Raw genomic sequence first — 13829 nt, forward strand, 5'->3', positions numbered from 1 at the left:
TTTAGAAGCCATGAAAAGTTGGAGTGTATCACTTGATTGTATATTACTTCTGTGCTCTCTATTGGTTTCACAATCATTGTCACCATCTGACTAAAAAAAATATATACGTAACACTAGTCCTATGTCTCAAAAACGTTTATAAGAAAATTGACAATTTTAATGTAAAAAATCAAAAAATATTTGAATTCATCTCAGTGACGGAGTTAGATATTTTTTACCCGACTCTTTTTACGGACTTTCACGGAGTCGAAAGATGAAAATTTTTAGATTTTTTATCCTACTCCAGTATCATAAATGCGAACAACCTAGTATAAAAAAGTGAACGCAACTTAAAAATTTGAATAAATGTGAGATAAACCACTTTTATCAAATATGATTTTCATGTTCGCTTCTCTATCTTTTATCAAATATAATTTAAAAATTTTCATGATTCAATAGGTAAGCTGAAGAAGATGAGCTGCCAGTCATATGGTAACACTTGGTTAATTTTTTTGATAATTTTTTTTGTAATAAAACGTTTTGAAAATCAGGGGTGGTGGAGGTTATTGTGAAAGTCGGAGCAGGAATTTTCAGAAAGGCGGAAGCCGAGTCGAAAATTTTTTTTTAGACTCCGAAAACATTTGTTAAATTTATATTTCTGTTATGATTTTCCAAGCTCGTGTTTTTTAAAAGGTATAATTTTTTGTAACCATGTGCCATCATCTATAATACAGATGATAAATATTACAAAACCAGCTATGCAACCATGTACCAAAAAAATTTTTTGTCTTTTAATTTGCACACAATGTTAACTGTGGCGAAATTTATAATTTGAATTTAACTTTTCAAAAAAATTTATTCATACACAAAAGTTGTACCTATGAGCTGATGTGGTAAATACTATTTAAATGCGACATTTTTAACATTTAAATGTTGAATAAAAAAATTAAGGCTTCATAATTTTTCCGCCTGAATTTTGTGTTCAAATTTTTATTTGAATTTATAATGAAGTATTTTTTTAAATTATAAATCATAATATACACGTTTGGTCTAACCTTTATATTAAATGTGTAAATAATTCCTTCCAAAATGTTAATTGTATAATGCAACCATTCCATAAAAAGATTTATGGAATAGTTGTGTTTTAATGTAGCTTCTTAAGACCGTTATGTTGTGATATAATATTTCGTAATCCCAAATATCTGTTATGTTCCTAACGTCTTCCATTAAAGTTTAACATTTTATTCAACAGTTTCCAAAAAGTATTTAAACTTCTTCTACTTTTTTTTATCTACTATAACAATCACAAACTGTCTGAGTTGAAATAAACTCATCACAAAATATTATTTTAAATTTTGTGAGTTTTACGTATTTAGAAGATGTAAGAATGTTGCTTTTTTTTATTTGTATAAAATTTGCCAACTAAGCATTTTTTGATTTGCGACGCAGCAGAAAAAATCGTTATCAATTTTTATACAGCCAAGAAAAATTAGCATAATTATTTTACAAAATTGTTTAAACCATAAGCTTAAAATGAATATCAAATATATTTATACTTGAAGGAGAAAAATAAAATTGCTACTATTTTCAAGTGTATCTTGATTTAAAGTATTTAATTTTATTATGAAGTTAGGACATTTATTCAAAATTTGTAAAGCAAAGTTGAATTTTTTTTGAAAAGCCGAAAGCCGGAAATGAAAATTTTTTGTAGGAGTCATCGACGAAAAATTTTAAATCAAGGAGTCGGACAAATCATTGCTCGACTCCTACATCCTGGAAAAACAAAAAATAGTTTTTTCGGATAAAAGTTTTAATTTTGCATATTTATACGTGTGCAAAAAAGCATGGAAACATATCCACGAGGCACATTAAAGTCTGAGTTTCAGACAAATTATATTAGTTCGTACAAAGTCAGCGCGCAACAAAAAAAGCGAGATAGGGTGAACTAAATCCACCGTCTCGATCATCTGAACTAAATTCTCAACCAAATGATTTTAGATATTCTTGCCTGACTCTCGAGCACCCTTTCCACTTGTCATTCCAGAATGCACACCACAGGATTACAATGCTTAACAAGCTCTTTAACAACTTTTACCAATTATGGTCTTTAAACACTTTGTATTTTTAAATAAATAACAGTTTGTGAACCTAAATTATGAAATTTTTACTTTTAATTCACGTTTAATTACCAAGATATTTTTAATGAACTCATAGTTGCAGTCAATATGAACATTTTGGCATGCATGTAATAACAAGCACTTTGAAAAAATTGACATTAGTTTAAAAAAATGTAATAAATTACAAACCTTCATGGTTCGATGAAATTTTCAAGGTTCAACATTAACTGTAAGAATTATAAAACAAGTTAAACAATTTTTATAACAAAAAACATTTTTGTTTGTTTAACAGAAAGTTAAACATAAGCAATATTCAACTATGAAAATTTATTTTCAAACAAAAAGGAATATAATATATATATAATATATTTTGAACTGTTTTCATGTGCCCATTAAAAAATTGCTCTTATTTTGAGATGAAAATAAAAATTACACACAGATTTTATTACTTTGTGTTTGCTATTTATGTTTTTATTTAATAACTTTTTCACAAAAAAACATTACAACATTTTTAATGATATGAAATTAATACTTTATCACTGATTTTCGTAAAACATAATTTTTTTAACTATCTTATGCACCTGATAAAGTGCACTTATTCAAGTTCATGTAAATGTTTCATTTATACCAATAAAGTCAACACTGTTTTATTAATCTAAGCTCCCCTCTTCCATATTGTGTCGGTCTAATTAGTTTAAGGCTGGTCTGAAAACTAAAACGGTATAAACTGAGGCAGACGGCAAATGAAAATTTGACATGATGACATTTTAAATTAGCCCATACAGGTTGATGGTAAGGCGTCAAATTTTTTAATTTTATATTTAATTTATATGTATTTAATACACACATAATTATAATCTCTTCGCATAACCCTGGCCCAGCTTAAGCTTGTTTCATAAATATCAACAGTAAGGTAGTCAAGAAAGTAAAATTTATAAAAAAAAATTTATAAAAAATAATGTAATAATTTAATGCTAATTTAAGGTATATATTGCTAATTCTAATTTAAGGTATTTTAGGCTTACCAAAACTTCTTAACTATAAAAAACCAAATAATTTAATTAGAAAAATTTATTAAAATGATAATGAAGTATTATGTTTGTTTACAATTCCTCTTTGGTCAACCCATGTGGTGCTTGAAAAATTGGTCCCTTCAAAGTCTTTTTTATTATTTTGCTATCTGATTTTAAATTGAATATTTGGAAAAACAAAATTACAATTATTTACAGTTTATCAAAGGTTGGAAGGAGACCATATTTTATACAGTATTGTGTGAATTCTACCAAATTGTTGGCATTAATAAATTTAAAGTTTATCTTTACAATTTTTCTTATTAGAATTTTCTGGAAATTGTTAAATTTGTTGAAAATAGAATTATTATTTAATTTAAATTATATTTATAATAATTATAATTTATCAAAGATATAAAAAATGACTTGGTAAGATGTTAAAACTACACATGCAAAAATTTTTATTATAATTTAATAATAATTCATTCATTTATTACTATAGCTAATTAGTTATTATAATAAAAAAATATCAAATAAAAAGTTGAAATTTAAAAAGTAAGATATTTATTATTCTATTCATTCATTAGAATTAGACCCTGGTCTGGTGATTGCACAAATGATTTACTAAGTTACTAGCCTAGTAATTTAATTTAGTATTTAATTAATTTAATTTAATACAGAAAGTAAGTTATATTTATTTTTAATTTAATTTTTTTTATTCAACTTTTAAAAAAATTCATTTTTAGATAAAATGAAATATAAATTAAACAAAAATTCAATATGGTTTAAAAATATGAAATTTTTATTTTCAATTCATGTTCTTCTCTAAAATGCCCTACTAATCTAATCCTAATGGCTAATTGAGTAGTAATGACTAATCTAATCACTAATGAATGAATTATTATATTGTGATGTGGCAATGTTCAAGTTAAATTCAATTAATTTTAATTGATTATATTATACATTATATTATAATTATATCATTATAATATTGATTGGAATTCAAAATCAATTAATATTATTATTTAAATCATTTTATAATTTAATTTTTTTGGTATATTTTATCATTTTATGTTATTTTTTATAATTTTTTATGTTCATTAATTGTTTTTATTTTTTTTTATATAATTTTAATATTTTAAAAACTTAAAGTTTAATTTAAAAAAAATTTAAAACTAGTTAGACCAGAATAGAGAATACTTAACTAACGTTAACATTTAACTTAATTAATTAACTTAATTAAATTAATTATTAAATTAAACTTAGAAGAGAATAGCAAACAAATTAACTAAGTATTATAATTATATTAAAATTACTTTTTAAAGAATTGAAAATTATTCACCAACAAATCTAATAATTAAAATAATAACAATTAACAATAATAATAATAATAATAATAATAAAATGTTGAAACACGAAACCTCGCGAACAAACTTTCAGATCTGCTGATCAACCCAATCACCTATTGTCGCAATCATCTGTTGTTGTTTACATAAGTAGAATTACCGATGATATTGAATAAGATAACACTGAACAGCTGTTTTGGTGCCAGGATAATCTTTTTTTCATATGAATTTGATGCTCTGATTTTAAAAAGGGTATTTCTGGAAGCCCTAGTTTTTCCTCGAGTCCTCTGCCGTAAATGGTTAATGTTCTGCACAAGTTTTATGAACCTGGTGTAGTGCCCAAGTCTTATCCTGGTCACCAAGACCAACACCAAAGTAACCGAGGTAGGCTTTCTTTGTGAAATTACAAACAGTTTTTCGATTTTCTTTGAATGTGTATTCTCCACATATATATAACAAAAAACATCAAGATTATTTAAACAACTTTTATGTTTTATACGCAAATATAACAACCTAAAAAACGCTGTTTCAAGTTCACCACAATGAACTATATGACTATTTCTTGCTACCACGCTGTCAAACACTGCAAACCAACAAAAAGTAGAGCTGATAGAAAAAAACTAATTTCATTTTTGAATTCAACACCTCAAATACAACTGCAATCAATTTTAAAATTTTTGGAACCAAAAAAAAATTAAATTTTAATTATGGATATATCCATGATAATCATCAATCATATTCAATAATTCGATGCTCTGGAAAAACTATTTTAGTTTTTCACAAATCATTTAGTACAAGTTTGGTTTATGTGGTACATGTTCCACTAAGCTAGCGGAATCCATCATTAATACGTCCTTTATTGGTTTTTGCGGTATGAAAAAGTATATCTAAGATTTGTAAGGAGCAATTATCATATGTGCCATTAAAGAGTAATTAGCATATTACGTATATGTTCCATTAAACTATTGGCATTTTTATTGATTTAACGCTTCTTGATATAGTTATGTATATACACATAGAATGATATGATTGTTCTTCTCAGTAGTAAATACTCATTGAAATGATTTTGGCGTTCCATACTTAAAATTTATTATATTTCAAATATTATTTCTTGTCTTAAATGATTGGTGACTCTGCTGTCGTTGATTAAATCTTGAGTTAATGAAATGAGAGAATAAGCTTGTTGATGTTGCAAATTATTTCGCGTCATGTTTGCTACTGAAAAAAACATCCAATAAGTGAATTAAATAATATTTTATTATTATATTATTTAATCGTCAGCTACCTAAACAAAAACTATATTTGTTTCTATTAGTTTTTTTAATTTAATAATATTTTAAAATTAATTATAAAAAGTTTAAAGTTTTGTTGTGATGATGATGATGAACTATTGCTACTACTAATTCAAAAATAATAATAATTATTATTTTATTATTTTTTAATTTTATTAATAATAACGTTTATTCTTTTGTTTTTGTCTTGTCTTGTGAAATCCAAATCAGGAGGGTGTGTGTTTTGGGTCAATCTATTTGGCTTCTTTGGCTTATTGGCCTACTTACGAAATTGCTTGGTTTCTAAGTTTAACAAATATGTAATAAAGAATATTTACTCGACATAATGTGTTAAAATTAAGATAATGTATTTAAATCAAATTTTATAATTTAAAATTATTTTTATAATTTAAATAAAAATATATCTTTTTACTTTGTAAACACAATGGTGGCTTACTAAAGCCATAGGTTCACTTCTAAAAATGAACTATATTCATTTTTTTTTAATATTGGATCTCATCAAGTTTTTTTTATTGACATAATATTCATGTGGCTTACTGAAGCCTTAGATTACTTGCTGGAAAAAAATAGTGACTCACCGGGCCTCATAGAACTCTACCAAGCCACCATGTATTCAATACAAAAACAATATTTTTATATAATTTGACAAAAATAATTTCAAATTACATAATTTGATTTAATTATATTGTTTTAAAATTATTTAGCCAAGTAAATATTTTGTATTAGCTGTATTAATCCATGCAATTTCATAAGTAAGCTAATAAGCCAAGAAAGCCTAATAGCTTCTCCCGTGTATTTCATTTATAAATTAAAATTTGTGTCTACTGTGTGGTTTAAAATGGATTGTAGTATTTTATTTTTGTTTGAACCAAACTTTAAGTATAATTTATATCATGTATGCGTGGTAGAATATGTATTGAGGTGTATGGAGTATGTACGGTGTACATTGTACACTTGTATTTATTATTAGTATTATGTTGTAGAATGTAATTTATTCATATGATCATATGATCAATATGTAATAGAAATAGAAAATGATACTTTATATTTTTAACATTAGCTTTTCTCATATTTTGTTGTTTAATTTATTGAATAATTTGGTCTAATTGTTACTGTTGAAATAGTTCTATTTTTTTATTTAATTTTTAATAAATATTTTAATAATGATTAATTTTCATATGGAACAATTCTGTCAAAATGGAAAAATAAGGTTCAAACATGTTTTGGATTAGTAGTACTTTTGAAACTGTAAATAAATTACTAAACTAAATAGTTAAGCATACAAAAGAAGCACAAGAATTGGAAAAAACTTTATTTTTTTATTTTCATTTTATACATAAAAAAGGGGAGGTGACCAAATTTTTTTAATTTTTTTCAAATAGAGTTCATGTCTGCAAAGTTTTAAAAGGCAAAAAAAAGCTAAGGATTTTTTAATGAATTTCTTGAATTCCTTAATGAATTCCTCCAATGAATGAATTTTCTTACTTTATATAATAAATCATGTAATTGTAAATGTTCACGGTTTCATTATTTTATTTGGTTATGTTGAAATGAGTTTTCAAATGTGTTTTTGTTTAAAATGAAATGTGAATTTTAAAATTTATCCATCATCATGTGATATGTTGACAACCTTTTCATTTGTTTGAATTAAAAAGCCTTCTTAATATTTTAGAAATGGACGGCATTGAATTGGATGTAGGGATTTCCTCAGAGAGGCAATCACAAAACCACAGGAGAACCAATGGCATATCTGATGATTTCACCCAGGTCTCGTACAACATGGATAAATCTCACGGTTAAATATTTATAAAAAAGATTTTTGAGACAATTTTTGACATTCTAATTGACGTCATTTTATTTTTAATATCAGCATTTATTCCTCTGAATGATAGCTATTTTCACTTAATATAATTTGGTGACCAGCACTATTCAAGTTATCATTTTGGAATTTTTTAAAAATAACCTTTAATTTCAATCTTTCTTTGCAACCTAATTTTTTTTAAATGTATTCATTATTTTATACCAAAACTTGATTAGATTTATTTTAAAAGGTTTGGAATAAATTTTTTATTGATCTTGTTAAGCTTACATTTATGCCTCAGTGCATCTGTGTGTGTGCGTGTGTGTGCGTGCGTGCTTGTGTGTGTTTGTATGGAGAATTTTGTCCATTGCTGTTCATGCTTAGGAATGTTTATTATTTGGTGAAATTTGTCTTCTACATCATGTAAATTTAATATCATTTACAATATTTATTGTAAGACCAACTACCATTTTCTCATTGGCATTCATTATATTAATTTATATAATATATTATTTATTTATATTTTTATATTAATTTATTAAAAGACAGAATATTTTCTTGAAATATGCTCATTAGCATAATTTATTTCATTGGCCAGTCAATACCTTGTGTACATTGTTAATAGTTACGCTATCTTTCTATACTTTTATTCATAGTAAATCTACATTGAAAAATATTTCACTTAATCAGAAAATGCTTGCGGAAGTGTTTTGAATGGATTAAAAATTGGCAACAAAAGTAAATGATATTATTGAAATAAGATAAGATACAATAGCAGAATCTTGATAAAGGTTAATTTATTACCAAACCATAGTTTGATAAGTTAACAATGTTGGAAAAATGTTGATGTCAGGCTCATTGATGGAGGCCCTCGAAGAACTGCCCCCTGGCATTGGCCAGTATGATGATTTCCACACGATTGATTGGTTGAGGGACATTTCCAGAGATCGAATGAGACATCGACACATCATGAAGAGGAGACAGGAGGGCTGCTTTCAGAAGTTGAAGAGTGCTCACGATGCCTGGTCCGGCTGGGTTTGCGTCCTTCTTGTTGGCTGTGCAGCTGGTTAGCTAGCTTTCAAATGGAAAATCTTTTATTAGGGAAATTTTTTTGTCATATTTTTTAACTCCTACTCTTTCATTCTATATCATATATAAAGTTAGTATGGATGTTATTTTGTTTTTTGTTTTGTTATTTTGTTTTTGGTTCTGTTATTCTGTTGTTTTAAAATGCTATTTTAAAGCTAATGGTTACATAAAGGTATTAATAAAAATGGGTAAAAACATATTAAAGATGAGTATAAATTGATATTCACTGGCACTTAATTTCAAATTTTTTAGGCCATTCTCATTTCTTTCCCTAAATTTTATTTCATAAAATTCTTTATTTCAATAACGGTATCCTGATTTTTTATCCAATCCCTGACTTCTCATCTTGCTTTTTCCATTTCATTGATCTCTTCTCACTTCAGGAAAATTTGATGCATTTTTGGCCTATATATCATTGCTTACTTCTTTATCATTGATTACTTCTCTATCATTGCTTACTTTTATTTTTCAATTCTCATTCAATTACATTTTTATTTCTAATTTCCATTTCTCTATAATGTCTTTTCACCATTTCGTCGTGTTTCAGGTGTGTGCGCGGCAGTGGTTGACATCGGAGCAACGTGGATGTCGGACTTGAAGGAAGGCGTTTGTTTGGAAGCATTTTGGCTTAACAGGGAGCATTGTTGTTGGGCTGCAAATGATACTTCATTCAATCAGGAGGAATGCTCTCAGGTTCTTTACTGCAGTTGAATTTTCAAATACTTTTTATTTGTTTTTTAAATTGTTGGTCTGTTTGTTTTTTATTTTGTTAGCAATCTTATTTTTTTATTAACTAATAAGTAACTCTAGAATTTTATTGTAATTTAGTCTGAGTATCACTTTTTAGTCATTTTTTATTAAACCTTTTTTCCTACTTTATTGTTTAACATGAAGTTGCAAATGTAAATAAAAACCCAAATTAAGAAATTTTCAATTATGAACGAAATCCGTAGATAAATTGAAAATAAAATCTGTTAATTTCATTTCCATATAAGATTTAATTAAAATTATTTATTTGCTTAACACTTCTAATATATTCTATATTCTGAATTTTATACATTACATTCTTTATGTTCTATGAACAATCTAGGTACTTAATATTTCAACTTAATTTGGTATTCTAGATATAAACTTTTATGAGTATAAAAGTTTTTATTGTATGAACACTAGAACGGCCACCCAATTCAATTGACTCCAAAGTCGTTTTTAATTAATTACCCTGATGTAACCATTTGACTTAAACGTTTGATATTTTATGACTTTCTAACTTTTCCGATATTTGAAGCATATATTAAAACTAATTTCAAACACAACACTGTTTTTACTCAATATTTTGTATAATTATAACAACTGAATGGGTCAAATGACCCAATGAAACAATTTACATGTTAAAAGTAAGTTTACAAATATGTTCAGTAATTTTTATTATTTTCATTACAAAATTACGTCCTTGTTATTAGAAATAACATTCTTCACATAGGTTTTTACTACAAGCACCTACAGCCTTTTTTACGTTTTACAACATTCTGCCAGTTTTATTTTTTTAACAATTTTTTTATTTGACAACAGACTTTTTCCCAAAACTTCTCTTTTTTATTTGAACAAGTTTATTCATGATAATTAATAAAAAAAAACTATATGGAATTAGTACTGAATAGAGTGCAACTCTTAACTAATGTTGGTATCCTGTGCAATTTGGAGCAAATGTAAAAAAAAACCTGAATAACCAATTACGCAACAAATTAGCCGAACTCTGACAAAAACAGCAAACACTGTTTAAATATTAAAAAATTTTAATCAACCAAACTGACCAAAGCTGCAAGCGCTGTTTAAATATAGAACTTTTTTTGTTCAATGTATTAATATGTTTGTTTTGGTCAATAAATAAATAAGCTTTTCTATTCTGTTTCAGTTTTTCATTATTTATTGTTAACTCTTAATTAACTCCATTAAGTTTATTTTCAAGTACTAAAATTTTCTGACCAATGGTAATATAATGCTAGGGTTAAAAATTTTCAAACATGTTTCGCAGCACCAAGCTAAATTTTCAATGGCTACAATATCTTTATACAAATTTTCAGAAATATTGACACATTTTATCTGATTACATAAGTTACATTTTTGACAAGATTTTAAATGTTCAATGTTAATTATTGACCAAAACAAACATATTAATACATTGAAGATGTTCAATATATCCGTACAAACCAATTTAAAACACACGCACCTTTCTCTCTCCTTACATAGCAATTAATAATTTAGGTAAAATTTTGGTTGCAACAAATCCTGTAGAATCAAATGATTACTACAGTCTGCATCGCGTACAGATAAACAAATACGATGTACAAGTGAAATGGAATTAAATGGACTATAGAGTATAGTAGGGTATAGTAGAGTATAAATGAATAAGCATGCACTACAACTTGTGTATCAAAATTGCTATTAATAAAATAGCTTTAGCATGCAAACCCGCATAAATTATGCAGGCTGTTTATGAAACCGTATGAATATTATGCTAATGAGAAAAGAATTAACCTTATTATTCTTGATTTTAAAATTATTTTAAACGAAAAATGATAAATATTGTTGAAAAATTTGCAGGAAAAAAACTCCAACCCCATCAGTTATAAAAAAGTCAAGCGAATTTACAACTTTCAAAGCTTAAAATGTTTTATACATTTTTTATAAAGTGAATTCCTGAAAAAAATTTTCTTCTAGCTGCTAAAATGAAAGCTGTAGTGTGAAATGAAATATTGGTAGATTGTTGTATTGTTTTTTGTGGCAGAGTTCTCTAAAAGCTTGAAAGGAAATTTTTTCTAGATGTACAATTGTTCATATTTTTTGACATAAAATCCAAGCATTTATTCCCACAATATCCAGCATGTTGTAGAACACTACCTAGTGCTATTTTTTGGTTCCAAATTAACAAGTCATCTGCCAGTCCATTGAATCCACCACATCTACTCCACTTCTGTTATGACTGTAAAACAATCATTGGTCACCGAGTTAGCTCAGTCAGTAGAAGGGCCATATTTCGCGCGGTACGAAACTCAAAGACCATCATACGCGTATGATGCGATGCTTGCACGTGCATATATAATGTGTATGTGCGTCGTGTGGTTTGGATAGTACAACCTTTGTCGCACGAAGGTTTAATTATAGGTGTAGAATAACATGTAAGCAGCTCTACGTTTGACAGAGCTGCATTATAAAGAATAAGTAAAAAAAATACTTTCAGGCTTTTTTTTATTATTTTCATCAATCGTTCTTTGTGAATTTGTGACATGAGAACAACATTCTTTTTTTAGATTGATGTTTTACTAAGCAAACTCCATCTGGTTCACTTTCAAAAAAATAATGAATCATTCACTTCAGAAGGATTTTCACATGATCGTACTTCCAACCTTCGACAACTAATTTTGCAGTACGATTTTGAATCAGTTGTAGTTTTCAGAACTGCTTGTTTTGAAACACCGTAACACAGAGTGTTGCAGTAGTCTCATTTTGTGTGGATAATTGCATAGGCTAAGCTTTTTAATGAGACATCATTCAATTAACTCCTAATAAACCTCAACATCCGCAGTTGATGATGACACTCCCTAGCTATAATGTTTAGTCATTGAGCAATCAAAAATTGCTATGATTGTGGGCCGACCGATATAATTGAACTTCATTGCTGATTTAATTTAAGCTCATGCTCTATCATCCAAGAGTCAATTTGTGACAAACACTGATGAAATCTGTTGACAAGGAGTTGAGAGGAGGCCACGTCACAGCTAGCAACTATCTGGATATCATCCGTAAACGCATGATGTTTGAACCCGAATGAGTTAATAATATTCAATACATCAGCTGTGTATAGCAGAAACTGTAAACGTCCAAGTACCGAAACCTGCGACACACCATTATTTACCTCTTGAATGGATGATAAACCATTGTTAAACAAAATCTGTTGCTTTTAACCAGAAAGGTATGATTCTAACCACCTGATGATCCCTCCTGAAATTCCAAGACAGTTTTGAAGCTTCTTTAATATGTCCTGGTTATGACAATGTCCTGGTTATGACATTAAACTGACCCTCACTGCCTTGTGAGTGATGTTGGAGCATCAAAGGCTAGACCCACCGTTTATAACTGTGGTTGCGTAAGGAAGGGCGTCCTGCGTTAAAATTAGCCAATAAAATATTTATGATGACATTCGGTTTCATCATAGGTAGCCAAACGGCAACCCCCGATCTCCGGGGAAAATTCGTCCAAAACGGTGTTTGTTGTTGTTTTGAAGCTTCTTTAATAAGATCGAATGGTTAACGCAGCCAAATGCCGCACTAACATCGAGTAATGCTAATATAGAAATATCGTGCATTCTTGACCCGATATAAAAAATCAGGATCGGTTGACTCTATTTTTTGCTTCCAATACAAGTTTTTAAAATGACTACGTTGATCTCTAGTGAGGCCATCACTGATTCGCACTCTTCTCAAACTCTCATCAAGCATCAAGCAACTTGATTCTGAAAAGCTTTCTCATTATCTTAGCTTTTTAAAGCGACTGTTGAGTTGCACCACCACCGGCCGTGAAGCAGAAGTTGTGTTTGGTATTTTGCTCTGTCGATTTATTTTGTAATGTCATCTTCTTTTAGAATGTTGTCAGAAACAGACTAAAAATCCTATCACATTTCTTCTATCTTCACTGACAACTGGGTCTTCAGCAAAATTAAACAAAACGATATTCATTTCTTTGTCTTTGATTTCGTAAGCATCTTTAATAGTTTCTTGAACAGACATCGCTTTTTACAGCATTTAGATTTTTTTAACTGTATCATTCATTTAATTTTTGAATGAAGTTAATGACTGTTCAAGTTTATCATCCAGCGTCATTAGACGAGTATGACTATACAACTTGCTTCAACATTTTTTTTTCCAGAATTTTATTTGAAAAGAAACAGGAGATCATATATACGAAAGCATGTGCTGGCCACCTTAACTAGTTGTGCAACAATATGAGATACAAATATAAACATTTTTAGTATATCGATAAATATAAATACACCCAATAAACAACAACAACAACAACACACGTTTAGACGGCATTTTCCCCGAGATCGGGGGTTGCCGTTTGGCTACCTATGATGAAACCGAAATACCCCTCGACTCCATCCACATCTGTCACTCGCCTCAGTATCACGCAACCCCGCT

At 28.0% G+C, this 13829-nt stretch overlaps 2 protein-coding genes across 2 annotated transcripts in view; one reads left to right on the top strand and one right to left on the bottom strand.

Moving 5' to 3' along the window:
* Positions 1–5580: 5580 nt before the first annotated feature.
* HELRODRAFT_108179 (hypothetical protein) lies at positions 5581–9345 on the top strand (the record flags this gene model as incomplete). The annotated part of the gene is made up of 4 exons (XM_009030858.1): positions 5581–5958; positions 7417–7539; positions 8399–8611; positions 9182–9345. Exons 2-4 carry the CDS (start codon positions 7419–7421, stop codon positions 9343–9345), a joined length of 498 nt encoding a protein of 165 aa, XP_009029106.1. The 5' UTR covers positions 5581–5958; positions 7417–7418.
* Positions 9346–13280: 3935 nt separating this feature from the next.
* The window catches only part of HELRODRAFT_164927 (hypothetical protein), a gene marked incomplete at both ends in the record, with an annotated part of 3279 nt that continues 2730 nt past the window's right edge, over positions 13281–13829 (bottom strand). Inside the window, one exon of the mRNA XM_009030859.1 lies at positions 13281–13420. Coding sequence (XP_009029107.1) covers positions 13281–13420 — 140 coding nt within the window. The remainder of the gene's footprint in view (positions 13421–13829) is intronic.

Source organism: Helobdella robusta (genome assembly GCF_000326865.2).
Source record: "Helobdella robusta unplaced genomic scaffold HELROscaffold_7, whole genome shotgun sequence".
NCBI classification, from domain to species: Eukaryota; Metazoa; Annelida; class Clitellata; order Rhynchobdellida; family Glossiphoniidae; genus Helobdella; species Helobdella robusta.